Source organism: Papio anubis, chromosome 2 (genome assembly GCF_008728515.1).
Source record: "Papio anubis isolate 15944 chromosome 2, Panubis1.0, whole genome shotgun sequence".
In the NCBI taxonomy this organism is placed as follows: domain Eukaryota; kingdom Metazoa; phylum Chordata; class Mammalia; order Primates; family Cercopithecidae; genus Papio; species Papio anubis.
In genome coordinates, this window is record NC_044977.1 from 137487749 (window position 1) to 137506603 (window position 18855).

Here is an 18855-nt window from a genome sequence, read left to right on the forward strand (position 1 = left end):
ATTATTGTTTCCACATGAAGGATATAGCCAGTTGTGCAGTGGATGTTATGAATGGAACTTTTGATTTCTACTTGCGTTCCTATCCTCCTTTTAGTGGTGACCTGACCATTTATTCACTTGCCAAGGCCAAATAAGATTTATCTTTGCTTCTTCCTCTTCATTTCAGCAAATCTCTGCCTTCTTAATATATCCCAATCTAACTGTTCTTACTTTCTAACTAGTCATCTAGCTTCCATTCCTTCTCTGCATTGTCTGTGCTTTGCAGAGCCGCCTATGGTGATCTTTTAAAAGGAAAAATTAGATCATTTCATTCCCTAATTCACAACTTGAATTTGGAAGTCGGGTCACTTCTGTCTCAGTCTAATACATTTCAATTGCATCTTGACATGTTTTCTGGAAATCTTGGTAATATGGCTTCAACATAACAGGTTTACCACTTTGCACATTTCTCCGAGCCCATGTCCCCAGTCTGATATAATTATAGCTTTTGTAAACATAATTTATTTTTACTTTTTATTACAGTGTCATACTGTTCTCCTGTCTAAAATGTACCTTTCCATCTTGTTTTAATGTGAGTATTTTTCAGTGGGCTCATCCCAGTTCTTCTTTGACCACCTTTAGCTGATGTCATTGCTTCCCAGTCAGAATTTCGGTAACTTTTACTTTTAAAGTCATGTCATGTGTTTTCAAAATGAATAGTTTTTTTTTTTTTTGAGTCGGACTCTCAGTGTGTCACCCAGCCTGGAGTGCAGTGGTGTGATCTCGGCTCACTGTACCCTCTGTCTCCTGAGTAACTGGGATTAGAGGTGAGCACCACCACACTCGGCTAATTTTTGTATTTTTAGAAGAGACAGGGTTTTGTTATGTTGGCCAGGCTGGTCTTGGGCTCCTGACCTCAGGTGATCCACCAGCTCCGGCCTCCCAAAATGCTGGCATTACAGGCGTGAGTCGTGTTGCCTGGCTGAAAATGAATGCATTCTTGAACAAATGTTCTTTCAACAAGTATTTATTGAGGACATTATTTTTGTGATGGTATCTTAAGCACTGTATTAATATAGGCTCTACAGAGATTGTGGTTTGTTTGGAGCGATAAATTTAATACAATATTAAGGTATTAGAGAATATGTGCTATCACCTAACTCAGGTCAAGGTATTTTAGAAGATTTTTTAGGGATGGTAACCCTTAACCTGAAGTTGAAAGATAGCAAAGTGAATGTACGTGTGTGTGTTTGAAGTTTGGGGTTTGGAAAAGATTCCAGGCAAAGGCAGTAGCATGTGCGACAACACCGAGATCAAGGAAACACATGTTCAGTTCAAGAAACTGTAAAAGATGAGAACCTGGATGTGGAGAGTAGTGAGATGAGGTTAGGGCAGTCAATTTCAAATTTGTTGGCCGCTTTGCACAAAAAGGAATATATTTGAATTTACAACCCAGTACACACATATGTATAACTAGATGAAAAGTTTTGTAAAATAACATTTAATTACCTGCACATTGCTTTGAAGTTTTTTTGTTTTTGAACTTCTCTGTTCTCTTTTAATGCTGTTCATGATCCTTTAATATAATTTCAGAAACAGCAATTTGAAAATCTCTGGGCTAGAAAAATAAGCACGGCCTTGAGATACATTGAGTCTTTCTAAGGACTGTAGCAAGCTGGTAAAACATTTTAAACAAAGAATGAAATGACTGGATTTTAAATGTTTAAATTCACTCTGGTAGCAGTATAAGGAATGGATTGAAGAGAGGCAATCCTGGTTCAGGGAGACCAGTTAAGTAGCCCTTGCAGTAACTAAGGTGAGAAATGACAGCTTGAATTAGCACGTTGGCAGTGGAGATGGAGGGAAGTGGACAGATTAAAGTGATTTGGGAGGTAGTCTCAAAATGATTTTGTGATCTATTTTATCTGAAGGGATAAGTACAGTGTTAATGATGACTCTTTTATGCCTGTCTGTAAGGATCAGGCTTGTTGGAGAAAGGTGATTGGCTCGGCTATGGACACTATGAGTTTGATATTGTTACAGGGCATACAAATGAGGATTTGCAGGAGGGAGAGGGCTGTGTAGATCTGATGCCTAGAAAAATCTAGACTGGAGATAAGTATTTGGCAGTTAATGGGCTCATGGGTAGTAGTTGGAGTGTGGGAGTGAATAGTCAGAAACGGAATGGGCCCAGCCTGAATTCTGTAGACCATTGCTTCTCAGACTTGAATGTGCATAGGAATCACCTAACATCTTGTTAAAATGTAGAACACTGGTGGGATCAGAGATTCGACTTTTGTTACAGGCTCCCAGGTGATGCCAGTGTTGCTGGTCTGTAGATCACTCAGGCTGTCAAATACAGAAAATGAAAATTTAAGGGACAGGCTGAGGAAAAGAAGGTTACAAAAGAATCTAGGAAGGATCAGCCAGAGAAGAGAAAAATAAGATGTGTGTTGTTTTGAAATCTAAGAGTAGTGTTTAAAGGAGAGAAGAGTGTATCATCAACAAGAGGAAGTAATTGATAGTGGCAAGCATGCACAAATGACGTAAGAGCTGAGAATGTCTATTGGATTTATCAACAAGGTCGTTGATGATCTTAATGGGAGCCCTTTCTGTGGCATTGTAGAAGTAAAAGCCAGATTGCAGTAGGGTAGCAAGTGAAACAGAGATTAAGAAGTGAAACATTTTCCAGCAGTTTTGCTGTGAAGAGGTGGAAGAAAAATAGGGCAGTAGCTGATAGGGGTAAGGGAATTCAAGAGAGGGTTTTTTGTTTTTGTTGTTTCTAAGGTGAAGAGATTTGACCATGTTCATGCCCTGATGGGAAGCGCCCGGTGAAGAGGAAATCAAAGTGGGCCAAATTATACTGCAGTAATAACTGACCCCCAAATCTTTATGGTTTACAACAAGCCAGGTTTGATTTTCTACCACATTACTAAAAGAGGCAAACTAGAATATTGATTGACTGCCTAATGTCTACTGGAGAGGTTAGAAATTTAGGAAAGTAAGGTAAATTTCAATGAAGGAGGTGGCCCTGAGGACATGAAAGGAATTGGACTGCGGAGCTCAGGTTGAGGGGTTAGCCTTTAAAACACACTTCTTTTTTAACAGGAAAGAAAAAAGGATAAATTCTGATACAGGTGGGTTTAGGTTTGGTGATAACCAACTGAGGACCTTTTCTTCTTGGGGCTTTTGTTTTGTGAAAAACTGTGTGTGCATGCTGAGGGCAAACAGAAAGGTGGTGCTGGCCTGTTACAGAGAATGGGGAGATAGTTTGAAGTAGTTGCACATGATTAGAAAGCTGATACGATAAATTTGGTGGACATCATTTAGGGTCTGTTGCCAGGAACTGAAAACTAGAAGCAGGATATTTGAGAATGTCCAAGAAAGCAGGAAATAATAAAAATTCGATGACAAAAGAAAATAGTCATGAAACAAAATGTGTTTCTGAGATTCTCCAGGCAAGGAGTGAAATAAACTGAAGTGTGGTAGAAGAAGGTTGTTGAGTGGGAGAGAGGCATCCTACAATAAGGCAAGATCCAAGTTTGGAATTAAGGTATTTTCTCTGCTATCTGGTGCGTCCAGAAACTCATTGTGGGGAGAACATCATTAAAAATACGAATCTTTTTATTTAGAGTGTAAATTATGTTTTCAAGGTCTAATCATACATGTTCATTGTAAAAGATAGATTCAACTGTTCATTCCTGGGGCATATACCATGGCCAGAGTTATATCTGGCAGAGGCACTGCAAAAAGTATAGGATATGGAGAGTGAATAGCCTCTTTTTAAATTAATAGTAATAAAAACAAGATCCTACTACACTACTGACTTTTTTGATTTAATACTTTGGTCATCTTTCCTGTTTCTATACTTGCAGAAAGATCTACCCACTCTTAACCATTGGGTGTACTACAATTCAACTAATTCCTTATTGATTAGCAGATGCTTACTTGGTATATATGCATTGTGTAAGGTGTCTTAAAGACTACCAACTAATGTTGACTTTTTAATTAAAACTAATTTTGTTGTGATAGTTTGGACTGAAAGATTGTGTAGATCTGTTTATTTTCTGTAGACTGTTATCCAGTAATTTACCTTTCCCAAGGGACGTGAAATCTCATAAAATTAGAATAATCTTTTGTGCTGTTATGGGCAGGAGGTGGGCAATGTGTTGTGAAATGTCAATCTAGGAAATTGTTTACTAAACAAAATACAGAGTAATGAGTTAACATGGAAAAGTGAGAACTGTAGGAATAGCAGATACAGGTTATGTTCTAACTAAACAGATACATCAAGAAACCTTAAGAGGACTTTTAGTAGACACATTTTATATCCTGACAACTGAAATTAGCCACTTATTTTCACTTCAAAAAAGGAGGTAGAGTATAGTTCATTGGCCTTGCTTCCTCAGATTTGTTTTATTACTAACTTCTTATTTTTATCACATTAGGTTATCCTCTTACTCGTGTAAACTTATTTGAGCTTTCACAAAGCATGGAATACTGAATTAGAATTAGAATGTCTCATAAAACCCTGTCTCTTGTCTTAAACATGCTTATGTCTTGTTCTCCTGGGACATATACTCCTCCACCCACCCTGGGTTTTCAAACTTTATGTTAAACTTTGTTATGACCAGCTATTTTCCTGTTTGTTTAATTGGGATAGAATACAGTGAAGAGAAGATAAGAGTTGCACTGTACAGAGTAAGGAAAGTATTTTGTGAAATTACGTAGTTGTATATGTGTGTACTGAGTCATTAGTTTTACTGCAGATTGCTATGAAAAAAATAAAAAACAATTGAAATCTATTGCTCTAGATTTTAGAATATTTTACACATTTGCCATCTGCTTTCATCAGTCTCCTTACCTTAGCTCCTGCTTCCCTCTTTTCTCCCCAAAAATAACCAAACCTCAAAAACTAAAAACATCTTGAAGAACATTCCCAACTGCCTAGTTGTTGGATACAGTGGTAATTTTTTCAGTTCTCTGCCTTAGTTATGTCAATTTTATACTTCTGATTCCTTTTTTTAACACCTTTCTTCACTTCATAGGGGTGGTTTGTCACTGTGTGCTCCTAGTCTTTTGCTTGTTCTCTTGATTATTCCTCTGACTTATTTTCTTGCCTTGGCCCCCTGAATGCCAGACTTGGTCAACCGTCTGTCCTCATCTTTGGAGGTGGTATTACTTGTAAATTAAAAGAATCCTGTGTCTGTGTGATTTCAACTTTACAGAACACTCCAAAATTTCTATCATAACTCTAAAAACAAAACCTTTCAGAGATCCATTTCCATATATTCATCTGGCTAATCATTATTACAAGTTGGGAACTTTCATCATTGTTCTTAATTGCCTAAAATCCAAACTTAGCATCCTGTTTTGACCTCCATCACCACTACATGTACACAAAAATGTACAGTAACACAGAGCAGCCTCCTCCTAATGATTCATCTTACTGCTGTTCTCTCGTGATCCACCCTCGAATTTGGAAACAGTTGTCTTTGATTCTTCCTTTTTGTCTGTCTCCAACTTCCACCAAATAGTCATTAAGTCCTATGGTTTCTTTCTTTCGATTTTTGACTGTTTTCTTTTCATTTATACTTTTACCTTCCGCCTCCTTTGGTTCTTTAACACACTCTAATTTTCACCACTCCTCATGTGTTTCCTTTTGCCTATGGATTTATATGCACATTAGAACCTAACGTTTGTAGACCCGTAGATTTTGAAGAATCTGTTTTTCAACTTACTATGTCTAAATATAAAAGTCTCCAAAGAATTGGGTTTTGGCAATTTTTTTTTTTTTTTTTTTTTTTAACCTTGGACATTTCTTAAATGCGTAAAGTTTCTGAAAATTTTCATGCTTCACCATGGACCTTTATCTTTGTCCAATTTGTTGTGTTTTATTCTCATTCTTTGAAGCAACTGCGTCATTTGCCACATTGGATCACCTAATGAGCACTGATCAATTTTATTTACTCCTTCTGAGCTCAGCCTTACTTACCAATATATTCTTCTGTTTAGTGTTAAGAACTTTCAAATGTGCATTGCGACCAAACTATTTCCAGTTTTCAACTTTTTTCTTAAACCATTTGAGTTTTAATAACGTTGAAATTTTAATATAAGGAGAAATTCCTAATAATTAGTATGTGAGGATTGGGAGTAAGAGAACCAGAGTTGTAGGAAGAGACATAAATGAGCTTTCTTTGCCAGTCATAATAGGGCTAATTTTTTAAATGCTTGTTGGAAAAGGTCTAGAAGGATATGTACCAAAATTTTAATATTAATTAATTAGGTCTAGGAAGGGGGATTGGGCTAGAGGACAAGTGTGAATAACTTTCTTTTATATGTATTTGTTGAACGTATATTACTTAGCTTTTATTTTCTTTAGTATCAAATAATTTTTGCATATGCTTTCTTATGGTGACAAGATGCTTTTTTCTTGGCACAAACTAGAGAGCTGTAGTACACATGGATGAACGACGAGAAGAACAAATTGTGCAGCTACTGAATTCTGTTCAAGCGAAGAATGATAAAGAGTCGGAAGCACAGATATCCTGGTTTGCTCCTGAAGATCATGGGTACGACAAGAAGTATTGTTTTAAAGAATAGGCAAAGAGTAAAAAATAGCATCTTTATTTTCTTCAATAAGTGAAGTTTAACCTTGATGTACTTTTTTTTCTTATGTAGATTAAACAGATTTAGAGAATGACTTTTAAAAATTTAGATGGCATGTTTCTACAGGAAAGCTAAATGGTATGAATAATAGTGTATCTGGATATGAGTTGTATTAAGTTGTTATTTATTCTTCTCCCTACCTGTCCTCTTTGTATTTATGAAATTATTCTATCTGCGAGGTCTGCAAGAAGTGAAATTGCTACTGTTTTAGAAAGGTTACAAGAACTGTATCATTTAGAGGAAAAATTAGTACAAGTATTTCATGGACTGTGTATTGTAGCATCCTATTTTTAGCTCAGAAAGGGTGGCAAGAAAAAAAGATGTTGTGACATGAAACAAGTTCAAGAAAACCAGAAAAAGAGAAACACTGTAACTAACCGCAGTGAAGGAATGACTATTGTGTGGATTTTTTTAACTACCACAAGGAATAACTTAATCTGGCAATATCTATTTAAAGGAAGGAAAAATTTGAATTTGTTACAAGAATCTAAGTATATTTTCATAATTACTGTACTAAGAAAAGCTTTGGATTTGGATGACTGTGAAATATTTCAACAATGTTTTGTTTTGTTTTGTTTTGTTTTGTTTTGTTCCAGGTTTCGAGTGGCTCTTCATCTGACCTTTCTTATTTTCTTATTTTGTCAAAACAGATATGGTACTGAAGTTTCCACTAAGAACACACCATGCTCAGAGAAGAAACTTGACATCCAGGAAAAGAAGTTGATAAACCAAGAAAAAAAAATGTTTAGAATCAGGAACAAATCGTATATTGACCGAGATTCTGAGTATCTCTTGCAAGAAAATGAACCAGATGGAACTTTAGACCAAAAATTATTGGAAGATTTACAAAAGAAAAAAAATGACCTTCGGTATATTGAAATGCAGGTAGTAGAAAGATGTCAAAAAATATTTTGTCATTTTTTTTCTTATACTTTCTAAAAATGTATATATGGTTAGAGGTAGCTGCATGGCATAGATCAGTGAGATCCTCAACAAGACATCCTCGGTGGGAATTACTTTTATTTTCGAATGGTAGAGAAAAGCAGTGGGAATGGAAGTTACACATAACCTACAGTATCCTGTCTCATCCACAGAAGCTTATGTGGTGAGGAGAAGAAATGTTTGAGAAATGCTGGTGCAAATGGAAAAAAAAAAAAACTTACTCTTCAGCTTTTCTAGGCCAGTTTAGTGAGGTGCCATGTGCAGTAAAGGCAGTTAAAATTGTAAAGCTTGTTCCAGGTTACTTAATACATCTCTTTTTTTGTAGATGATAAAATTAAATATTTCAGAAGTTATGTGATGTGCTATGTTCACTAACATTGTAAATACAGGACTATCACAAGACCTGAGAGTCTCCTGAATTCTGATATTTTCTTTCTACACTAGGCAAGATATTTTAAGGTCCCTTTCAGTTAAAACATAAAATTGTATGATTTGTGGGTGTTCTAGAGGTGTAATAAAGTGGTTGCATGTATGTGTGTATATTTTTAAAAGAAATTACTGAGGGAACTCTGAGGGCCATATCTTAATATGTAAATACACATTGCTGTTTTTGATAAAGAAAGGATATAGCACCTCCTATAGGAAAGAAAGGATCCCTCAGCTAACTGATGAAAGCTGAATTTCCTTATTAGGAAAGAATGATCCACGGACTGTTACTGATGAAAGTTGGATTTCCTTATTAGAATAGATAAGCCGAGGTTGTCCAGGGCCAAATTGTGTAGCTCTTTGATGCCTGTTGGGTAAAACTGATTTGAAAATGGAGGAAATTTCAGGATGAATTAATTCAGAATCTTCTGGTTGAGAAGAGCTGCTTGAACAGCCTTAAGAACAAGGAGAATTAGTGTCTTTCTCTTTGCTATGTATGGTAGACAGAACTCATATACTAAAGATGGGTGATTGATCTAGTTCAGAGAAAGAAAAAAATGTGTAAAACATTTGAAAAGTTGATGGTCTTCCTATTTCTCATGTGTTGTCATAAATGCTTCATATATACTACATGATTTAAGCTTCTCAATAACCTTGAATAAGAGACTACATGTCTGTTGTAGATGAGGAAAAAGATTTAGGTTAAGTGACCTACCTAAGGTTGCATAGCTCATAACAGAATCAGATCTAAAATTCAGCTGTGTTTAAGAACTCAGCTTTTTAATCATTTTTAGCCATGTGCAATATTTTTTCTTGATGTTCTTTAATAAACATTAATTTTCTGCTTCCTGGATACCAATTATTGTGCTATATATGTGTGTGTGTATGTGTATATATATTTGAGACAGGGTCTCAGTCTGTGACCCAGGCTAGAGTGCAGTGGTGCCATCATGCTCACTGCAACCTCGACCTCCCAGGCTCAAGTGATCCTCCCACCTTAGCCTCCTGAGTAGCTGGGACTACAGGAATGTGCCAGTACGCCTGGTTAATTTTTGTAATTTTTGTGGAGACAGGGTTTTGCTTTGTTGCCCAGGCTGGTCTTGAACTCGTGGGCTTGAGCGATCCTCCCACCTCAACCTCCCCAAATTCTGGAATTATGGGTGTGAGTCACCATGCCAGCCAATTGTGCTTATTACTCTTTTTTTAAGAGTAATAAGATATTTCCTGTTCTCAGAGAGCTTACAGTTGAACTATCTCACATCTTGGTGATGGTCAAAAGCACATAGAAACTTTGGCTGCCTTGGGAAAGAATATTGGGCTATACTTCTCTTTCCAGTGGCATTTACATGTGTAAATCATATATGGTTAATGCCAGTTTGAAATGCAGTGGGATAGCTTGTGTATAAGTATGTGTTAATATGGTAACATTTGACTACCTGGGGTGTTAATACTTATGTCATTAAAAAATGGTTTTTAGATAATTTAAAAAATTATTACAAGAGAAGTTATTATAAGGTAAGGTAAGTGTGGTAGCTTTTGTTATTTTAAAATCGCTAGAATTCATTTCAGTCATCACAGTGATTGTTATTTTTATGGTGCTGATAAGAATTACCTGACCATGACAAACATGACAATAATATAATACTAGATTACCAAAGACAATTCTAATTTTATTAATTATATATATATATATATTTTAATTATTTCCTTTTTTTTTTTTGAGATGGAGTCTTGCTCTGTCACCCAGACTGCATTGCAATGGCGCGATCTCGGCTCACTGCAATCTCCACCTGCCAGGTTCAAGCAATTCTCCTGCCTCACCCTCCCAAGTAGCTGGGACTACAGGCGTGCGCCACCATGCCCGGCTAATTTTGTGTAGTTTTAGTAGAGACAGGGTTTCACCATGCTGGCCAGGCTGGTCTCAAACTCCTGACCTCATGATCTGCCTGCCTCGGTCTCCCAAAGTGCTGGGATTACAGGTGTCAGCCACCGCACCCCGTCAATTTTTTCCATTTTAATAAAGGGCGTTTGTTAAAGCTGACTTTATTTTTATGCCACTGAAGATTCTTTTTTTACATTATATGTACTTAGTTGAATGTAAACTACAGTACTGCTTCTTAAGTATTTTTATGTAATATGGGTATAAAGTTCCATAAGAGTTTTCAGAATTAGGAAGAAATTGTCACATAAATACGGGAAAGAATAGTCATTCCTTTTGTAGTATTCTAATTGTAATTTAACACATTGGAAATCTATTGAGTAGCTTATATGTGTCAGAAACTGGTATTTGCTTTTTATATAAAGGTTTTTCATTTAGACATTGTGGCAACCCTGTGAGATAAAATCTTTTAGATGTTCACACTTTAAGTATGACTTAACTGAGATCACAGCTGTAAAATGGCAGTACCAGATTTTCTGACTGTGCAGATACTACTTTTCTCTTACACTCAAAGGCAAGTATCCTGAAATAATTTCTGAATCTGCTCCAGTGTGCCTAATGTATTAGTAAATAGTGTACTGTTGGGTGGGAAAAGATAATACAGAAATCAAATCTAAGATGAATATATAAAACATATTGAAAAATAGTGAAAGTAATTTAGCAATCATTAGAATGCTGTTAGGACAGATCCGATTTCATTTTACTGCCACGGAGTTTAAAGCATTGTCTCCATTTTGCTGGGAATGGAGTTCTGGTTTTGAATGTTTCAGACATAAAAGGAATTGATAAATTATTCTTTATAATTTTTTTACACAAGCCGTAAGATAATAAAAATACTTTTGGATTCTAGCGAATTTACCCTATGATGTATCCTAATTACCATGATTATAATTTAATTACATATCTTTTGTGAAAATTTAAAACTTTTTTTAAATTTCAGCATTTCAGAGAAAAGCTGCCTTCATATGGAATGCAAAAGGTAAAGTGTTTTTTTCCACTATTTAATTTGATTTACAAATTAAATACACAATTTTTTTTTAAAGAGCTCTGTATCAAGAAAAAAATGTAAATTAATGAACTTTCTTCTACAGGATAGTATTGGAAGTTAATTTTATTCTTTTGAATTAAGGACAGAAAGAAATAAAAGGACATAAACAATTTTCCTGATGTTTTCTCCTGTTTTTGTTCATAATTAAAATCTTTGAAATTTAAAAAGTAAAATTTCCTCTTATAAGTTACTTTGGATAAATACCTTGCACTTAAGTCAAGACCAGACACTTCAGTTAAGATTAATGTACAAATTAATGTATTAATTAAAATCAAGGTGTGAAATAATTAATGTACTACTAAAAATACAGTTCTTTAATTTATTACACTATATCTTAAAATATAACTACCCTATATAGAATAATATGATCTCTCATCCTTCTCTGTTTTCTCAACCTTATTTTATTTTACTTTATTTTTTGCTTTTCATAGCACTTATTACCACCTGACATTTGTGTGTCTTCCCTTCCCAGGCCAGTGTAAGTTCTTGAGGATAGGATTTGTTTTGTTCACTCTGTGTCTCTTGACTCAGAACAGTGCCTGGCATTCTAAAGCCATCCAGTAAACAAATACCTATTGAACGGATGAATCACATTTCACTTCTTGGTATTTACCAGCTATAATTTCAGTGTTCAAACTTAAAACTTTTTTCTGATATATATATATCTATATATATGTATAATGTGTTAGAATAAGTGGGGAATTTTTTTTTTTTTTTGAAAGGGAGTCTTGCTCTGTCACCAGTTGGAGTGCAGTGGCATGATCTCGGCTTACTGCAACCTCTGACTCCTGGATTCTAGCGATTCTCCTACCTCAGCTTCCTGAGTAGCTGAGGTTACAGGTGCCCACCACCATGCCCAGCTAATTTTTGTAGTTTTAGTAGAGATGGGGTTTCACCATGTTAGCCAGGATGGTCTCGATCTCCTGACCTCGAGATCTGCCTGCCACCGCCTCCCAAAGTGCTGGGATTATAGGCGTGAGCCACTATGCCTGGCCTAAGTGGGGAATTTTTAAAAGGTAGGTTTTCAAATTAAATTGTTTTGTACATGAAAATAACCCCTAACGTCCCTTTGAGATAGTAAGATGACTTTCTTTATACAGTGAATATTATTATTAAAAATACTAATACATATAATTTTGTAGAAGAACATCTTCCCCAAGTATGAGGTTTTCTAGATAGCTTTGGTTTAGATATTTAATGACTTTATTTTAATTATTTGAAAGGAAGTCTTTTTAAACTACAGTATTTTCTTCCTTGTTCCTAAAATGGCATACAAAACTTGTTCTGCAGACAAAGCCATATTTATGAATTATGATATAAATTCGTAATGTCATCAGTAGTTGTTTAGGCCGGGAGTTTGCTTCTGTAGTCAGTAGCCCCACATGTCAACATTATTTTAATTCTTCTGCGTGGAACTTATAAGCTATCTCTTCTTGTTTATGTCAGTATGTTTTTCTTTAACAGTGCTTTGGCTTTGTTCTTTATAGTTTGGTGCACTTATCTCTTGCAGATTGGTAGATCCAGATATCCAAACTGCCAGTATTGGATATGACAAAATTTAGAAAACATTAATATATTTTTTAAAAATAATTATCTTCAGTTTGGTCGAATTTTGATTAATATCTTTTTTCAAACTTAGACAACATGTGATATTCTTTATTTTCCCTTTTGAAATAGGAATTGGTAAATTTAATTGATAAACATCAGGTAACAGTAATAAGTGGTGAAACTGGTTGTGGCAAAACCACTCAAGTTACTCAGTTCATTTTGGATAACTACATTGAAAGAGGAAAAGGATCTGCTTGCAGGATCGTTTGTACTCAGCCAAGAAGAATTAGTGCCATTTCAGTAAGTAATCTCTTAACTTATTACAAATGTCTTTTTTAAAGTAATCTTGCTAGAACCTACTGATTCTGAAGGTGTGGAGTGATTCTTAATTAGGCTTAGGATTTGTGACTGTGAAAGCAAATATTTGCTTAACATGTTTAATAATAAAGGCCAAAAAATTGAGTAACCACTGTCTTAACAGATAATAGATATTTATGAATTCAAGATAAACTTTATATCCAGGCAAATTTCAGTGTGTATTCACAAGAATGAAATAGATAAAATGTTTACGGAATTGATTACAAGCTTCAAATAATCTCCATCATTTGATTCCTTTACATTTTACTACTTGGTTTATTTAATTTTTTTTTTTTACTTCTGTCATTTTTTCAGTATGAATGGTGGTGAAAGTGGGAAACCTTTTAAGCTGTATTTCTATAAACAGTGTTTTATTTAATTATTTTTTGAGATAGGGTCTTACTTTGTCACTTAAGGTGGAGTGCAGTGGTGATAACACGGCCTCAGTGCAGCCTCAACCTCTAGAGTTCAAGTGATCCTCCTGCCTCAGCCCCCCAAGTAGGTGGTACTATAGGCATGTGCCACCATACCTGGCTAATATTTGTATTTTTTGTAGAGATGGGGTTTTGCCGTGTTGCCCATGCTGGTCTTGAATACTGGGCTCAAATGATCTGCCCACTTAAGCCTCCCAAAGTGCTGGGATTACAGGCATAAGCCACTGTGCCCAGTCATAGTCAGTCATTTTGAATGCAGCTACTCAGTAAGAGGAAATTTATCATGAGGAAAAATAAGGTATTGTTTCTGGTTTGTCAAGTCCAAAATTTTGGGAAGGCATACATAAGTAACACTTATAAGTAACTTATTTCAGGTTGACTATACGAAATCCAGAATGCTCCCAAATCTAGAACTGTTTTGAGTACCAACATGGAAATGCTCACTAGAGCATTTCACATTTTGGATTTTCAGATTTGGGATGCTTAACAAGGGCAAGTATAATGAAAATATTCCAAAATCCAAAACCGGAAACACTTCTGGTCCTGGTCATTTTGGCTAAGGAATACTCAACCTGTACATTGATTTTGTTGTTACTATTTTTAGTTAGATGACCTAGTTAAATATGTTTTATATATTTTTTAAAGGTGTTTGGGGTTTCTTGTCATATTTCAGTATGCATAGTGAATTTGTTTATGCTGTATAATTTTGTGTATAAATTATAAAGATTTGTGTTTGTCTTTGGTTTTATGACAGTGCTGTTTATCACATGTCTAAGTAATTTAATATAGAATCTGTGGTTAAAAACATTACCAATTACGACAGTATTTCTCAGAAAATACAGTGTATGTTTTAAGCTTTGGTTTCTAAGAAGTACTATAAAGAAAGAGCAGTAGACTTCACTGCTTTTAAAAAAAAATTGTGTAAATTTATGGGATACAAGTGCAATTTTGTTACATGCATAGATTCTGTAGTGGTTAAGTGAGGGCTTCTAGGGTGTCCATCACCCACATCATATACATTGTACCCATTAAGTAATTTCTCATCATCTGTCCCCCTCCTACCTTCTCTTCTGAGTCTCCATTGTTTGTCATTCCATACTTTATGTCAACATATACCTGGTTTTTAGCACCCACTTATGTGAGATATGATATTTGTCTTTCTGTGTCTATTTCGACATGATTTCACTCTCACAGCTGAATAGTATTATTCCATTCCTTATCCAGTCATCCATTGATGGGCACTTAGATTGATTCCATATCTTGACTATTGTGAATGGTACTGTGATAAACATGCAAGGCAGGTGTTTTTTTGTTTGGTTGGTTGGTTGGTTTTTTTTTGATACATTGATTTCTTTTCCTTTGGGTACAAACCCAGTAGTGGGATTGCTGGATCAAATGATAGCACTATTCTTAGTTCTATCCATATTGTTATCTATAGAGGCTGTACTAATTTACATTCCCACTAACAGTATGTAAGAGTTCTCTTTTATCCATGTCCTGGCCAAGATCTATTATTTTTTGACTCTTTCATAGTAGCCATTTTGACTGGAGTAAGATGATTTCTCATTGTGGTTTTAATTTGCATTTCTCTGATGATGATGTTGTGCATTTTTCATATACCTGTTGGCCATTTGTATATCTTCTTTTGAAAAATGTCTGTTCTTGTCTTTTGCCCTCCTTCTAATGGGATGATTTGTCTTTTGTTGTTGTTTGAGTTTCTTGTGTATACTGGATATTTGTCCACTGCTGAATGAATAGTTTGTACATATTTTCTTCCATTCTGGAGATTATCTGTTTACTCTGTTGATTATTTCTTTTGTTGTGTAGAAATTTCTTAGTTGATTACCATTTGTCTATTTTTATTTTTGTCGTCTGTGCTTTTGAGGTCTTAGTCATAAATTCTTGGCCTAGACCAATGTCTGAAAGAGTTTTTCTCTAGGTTTTCTTCTAGTAGTTTTAGTTTCAGGTGGTCTTCACCCTTTTATGGGGACGATATTCCAGGAAATAGCATAAAATTACGGAATGGTGAAAAATAAACCACTTTTGTTATAACACAGTTTTGTAGCTAGACTTAAATATTTTCACTAATATATAGCCGTTATTGTATATGCAGATAGTAGGAAGAAATGCTAAGTAGGTAGTTTTTTTCTTCTTTTTTCACCATCTGTTGGAATTTGAGTAGACAGGTTAATGTGGTCTGTCAGTGTGTACTAGTTATACTTTGGAAAGTTTTACTTCCAAAATATTATTTCTTAGAAATTATGCCATTTTCTATTTCTGATCCCTTATTATCACTGTTCTGTCATGAAATAACTGTCAGTTACTTTTAGTTGTACAAATCAGTATTAGATTATAACATTTCATCTTTCCAAAGCTTATTTTTGGCAGTTGTGACTTTCAAAGCATGACCAAGAGCTAGAAATTCAACACCAGTCCCTACCACAAACAAAAACACAAGGGAAGAGTATCAATATGTAATTACTTTCGAATTACACATAACTTCTACAAGTTTAGATCTTGATTTGCAGCTCTTAGAAAAGACCAAAAATGTATAAATTAATGAGAGGATGCTATAGAAAGGCGCTTTGAAACTAGTGATGAGAGAACTTGGCCTTACAAGATTTTATAAGAGGAAATGAAAAATAAGCATGAACAGCTCTTGAGAGAGGCACACACTGTTTTAAATACCTCAGATTTTAATATCTGGTTTTTTTTTTTAACTCATTTAGAAATCTGAAGAGCAATTTTTCAACTGTCCGAGATTTTCATGGATATTCAGGATATTTGTTCTAAAGGAAATTATATTCTCTTTATATTTTATTTGAATTAAAGGTTGCGGAAAGAGTGGCTGCAGAAAGGGCAGAATCTTGTGGCAATGGTAATAGTACTGGATATCAAATTCGTCTCCAGAGGTAAGAAATGTTCACTTCTTATATGCAAGCAGATTTTATGAAACTTTGAAGCTGGAGATTCAAAAGAAAGGATATTTTCCCCACATTTATGATGGTTATTACTATTACAATTACCATTTAAAGTAATTGCAGCATAGATGGCTTGCTGCCACAAATTTATCTTTTAACCCAGTCGGACTTCGATTGCTTTTTTAAAATAGTGCTTTTATATTTGGAATGATTAGAAAAATAAACATTTTTCCTGGACATAGATTAGTAGACCATTACTCTCTCTGAAAAGATTGTGTTCTATACCTTTCAGTACCACCTCCACACACTTCTGACTGACTTTTTAAATTGATTTTGGTATCTTAACCCCCTATCCAACTCCACTGTGCAGTACATATCTGGTCCTTTTCTGGAGCTTCGGACTCCATTTGCCTTTTTATGTTTTAATTTACTTAACGTTTTTTAGAGGTAGGTTCTCATTCTGTCGCTCTGGCTGAAGTGCAGTGGTGCAGTCAGCTCACTGCAGCCTAAGACTCCTGTGTTCAAGCAATCCTCCCACCTCAACCTCTCAAGTAGGTGGGACTATCAGTGCACACCACTATGACTGGCTAATTTTTTTTACTTTTCAAGACTGAATCTCCCTATGTTGTCCAGGTTGATCTTGAACTCCTGGGCTCAAGCAACCCTCCCATCTCAGCCTCAAAGTGTTGGGATTACAGGCGTGAGCCACCACGCCTGACACGTTTGCCTTTTCAAATGAGTGAACTTTCCAATTATGAACCAAATATTTAGGCCCTGTAAGTAAGTCAGTTGTTATCTCAATGTCAATGGTCTTATCTTTTAAAAGAAATTAACATTGTATCAATGACAACAATGGTAATGTATAATGAATTTGAATGAAGTATTTCCCATTACCCTATTGTGGTGGGTGTTCTTATAACTAAAAAAAAAATATGAAGATTTTCATTAAAACTGAAAGCATTTCTAAAATTGAAGATATAAACCTTTGTGGTAGTTAGCTAATTACTAGGAAAGAAAACCAAGAATTATTAGTTCATGTCTTTCATTCACAGTCGGTTGCCAAGGAAACAGGGTTCTATCTTATACTGTACAACAGGAATCATCCTTCAGTGGCTCCAGTCAGACCCGTGAGTATGTTTCAATTAAGGAAATATAAGTATTATGAAAAGATGTAATTATTAAATTGGATTTTACTAGTCATTAAAGAAAAATGGTTTTAAAATTTTGTACTTCACACTTCTGCCTTAGGTGTTTGTCCAGCGTTAGTCATATCGTACTTGATGAAATCCATGAAAGAAACCTGCAGTCAGATGTTTTAATGACTGTTGTTAAAGATCTTCTCAATTTTCGATCTGACTTGAAAGTAATACTGATGAGTGCAACATTGAATGCAGAAAAGTTTTCAGAATATTTTGGTGAGTAAAATGTGTAGTTACTACATTAGAAAAGGTACTAGAAAACCACTTAATTAAAAAAAATTAATATGATACTAGGTAAAGAGTAGTCAAAATGAATGTTTAGCTATTAATTTTATTTTAATATTATTCTACCCTACAGTTTCATGGATTAGACAGTTGGGTCTATTTTTAAATGATGGCATCATCTCTGATAGTGAGGACAGGTAGCTTCTTGTTGCTACCACCACACAATTAAGATGGCATTGTTGAAGTCAAACCACAGATTTGCGTAATTTTATAAACTTCTTTCTGTAATTTTTCTGTGGCTTTTATCTACTATCACAGGTTAGGGTGGCAGTTTTCTGCTAATACTGCTAGTGACCACTTAACGAAACACCTTCAATGTTCCAGGTAGTATATTTACCACTTTGTCTTCCTTAGTCTTTATAATACTTTATGAGGTACGTACTATTATTCACATTTTTACAGATGAGAAAGCAGCCTCAGAGCAGTTAAGTAGCTGTCCCAAGCTGAACATAGATTGGACCAGCTGCAAAGCACATTCTTTTAAAATCAGTCCTAACTGTCTTTCCTGCTTATACTTGTGAAGGAAAGAAGGGGAAAGGGAGGGAATTACAATGTAATATAGTTATGTTTAATAAATGTTCTTGTCTTTTTTTTTTTTTTTTTTTTTGAGACGGAGTCTCGCTCTGTCGCCCAGGCTGGAGTGCAGTGGCCAGATCTCAGCTCACTGCAAGCTCCACCTCCTGGGTTTATGCCATTCTCCTGCCTTAGCCTCCCGAGTAGCTGGGACTACAGGCGCCCGCCACCTCGCCCGGCTAAGTTTTTGTATTTTTTAGTAGAGACGGGGTTTCACCTTGTCAGCCAGGATGGTCTCGATCTCCTGACCTCGTGATCCGCCCGTCTCGGCCTCCCAAAGTGCTGGGATTACAGGCTTGAGCCACCGCACCCGGCTTATAAATGTTCTTGTCATCAGCATTATAAAAGTCCTTTAAAATACATCCCAGTTAAACTGAAAACCATGTAAGGTTAGTTGGGGTAGGTGTTGTTGTTTTTTTAAAATGAGGCTTCTAGAACTAACATTGAGTACCTTACTCAAATGTATGCACGTCATATGTAGAGCAGTGATACCTGCTCAGATATTTTGACCTCCCATGTGATGTTTGATTTTTCA

General features: G+C 35.4%; 1 protein-coding gene across 2 annotated transcripts in view; it reads left to right on the forward strand.

Annotated features, from left to right (window-relative positions):
- DHX36 (DEAH-box helicase 36) overlaps positions 1 to 18855 on the forward strand; it is a 51571-nt gene that overhangs the window by 1821 nt on the left and 30895 nt on the right. For both annotated transcript variants that reach the window (XM_003894932.4, XM_021934734.2), the window contains exons 2-8: positions 6427 to 6551; positions 7299 to 7533; positions 10896 to 10934; positions 12681 to 12851; positions 16175 to 16254; positions 17316 to 17390; positions 17512 to 17678. In XM_003894932.4, the coding sequence (XP_003894981.1) occupies positions 6427 to 6551; positions 7299 to 7533; positions 10896 to 10934; positions 12681 to 12851; positions 16175 to 16254; positions 17316 to 17390; positions 17512 to 17678 (892 nt within the window). The remainder of the gene's footprint in view (positions 1 to 6426; positions 6552 to 7298; positions 7534 to 10895; positions 10935 to 12680; positions 12852 to 16174; positions 16255 to 17315; positions 17391 to 17511; positions 17679 to 18855) is intronic.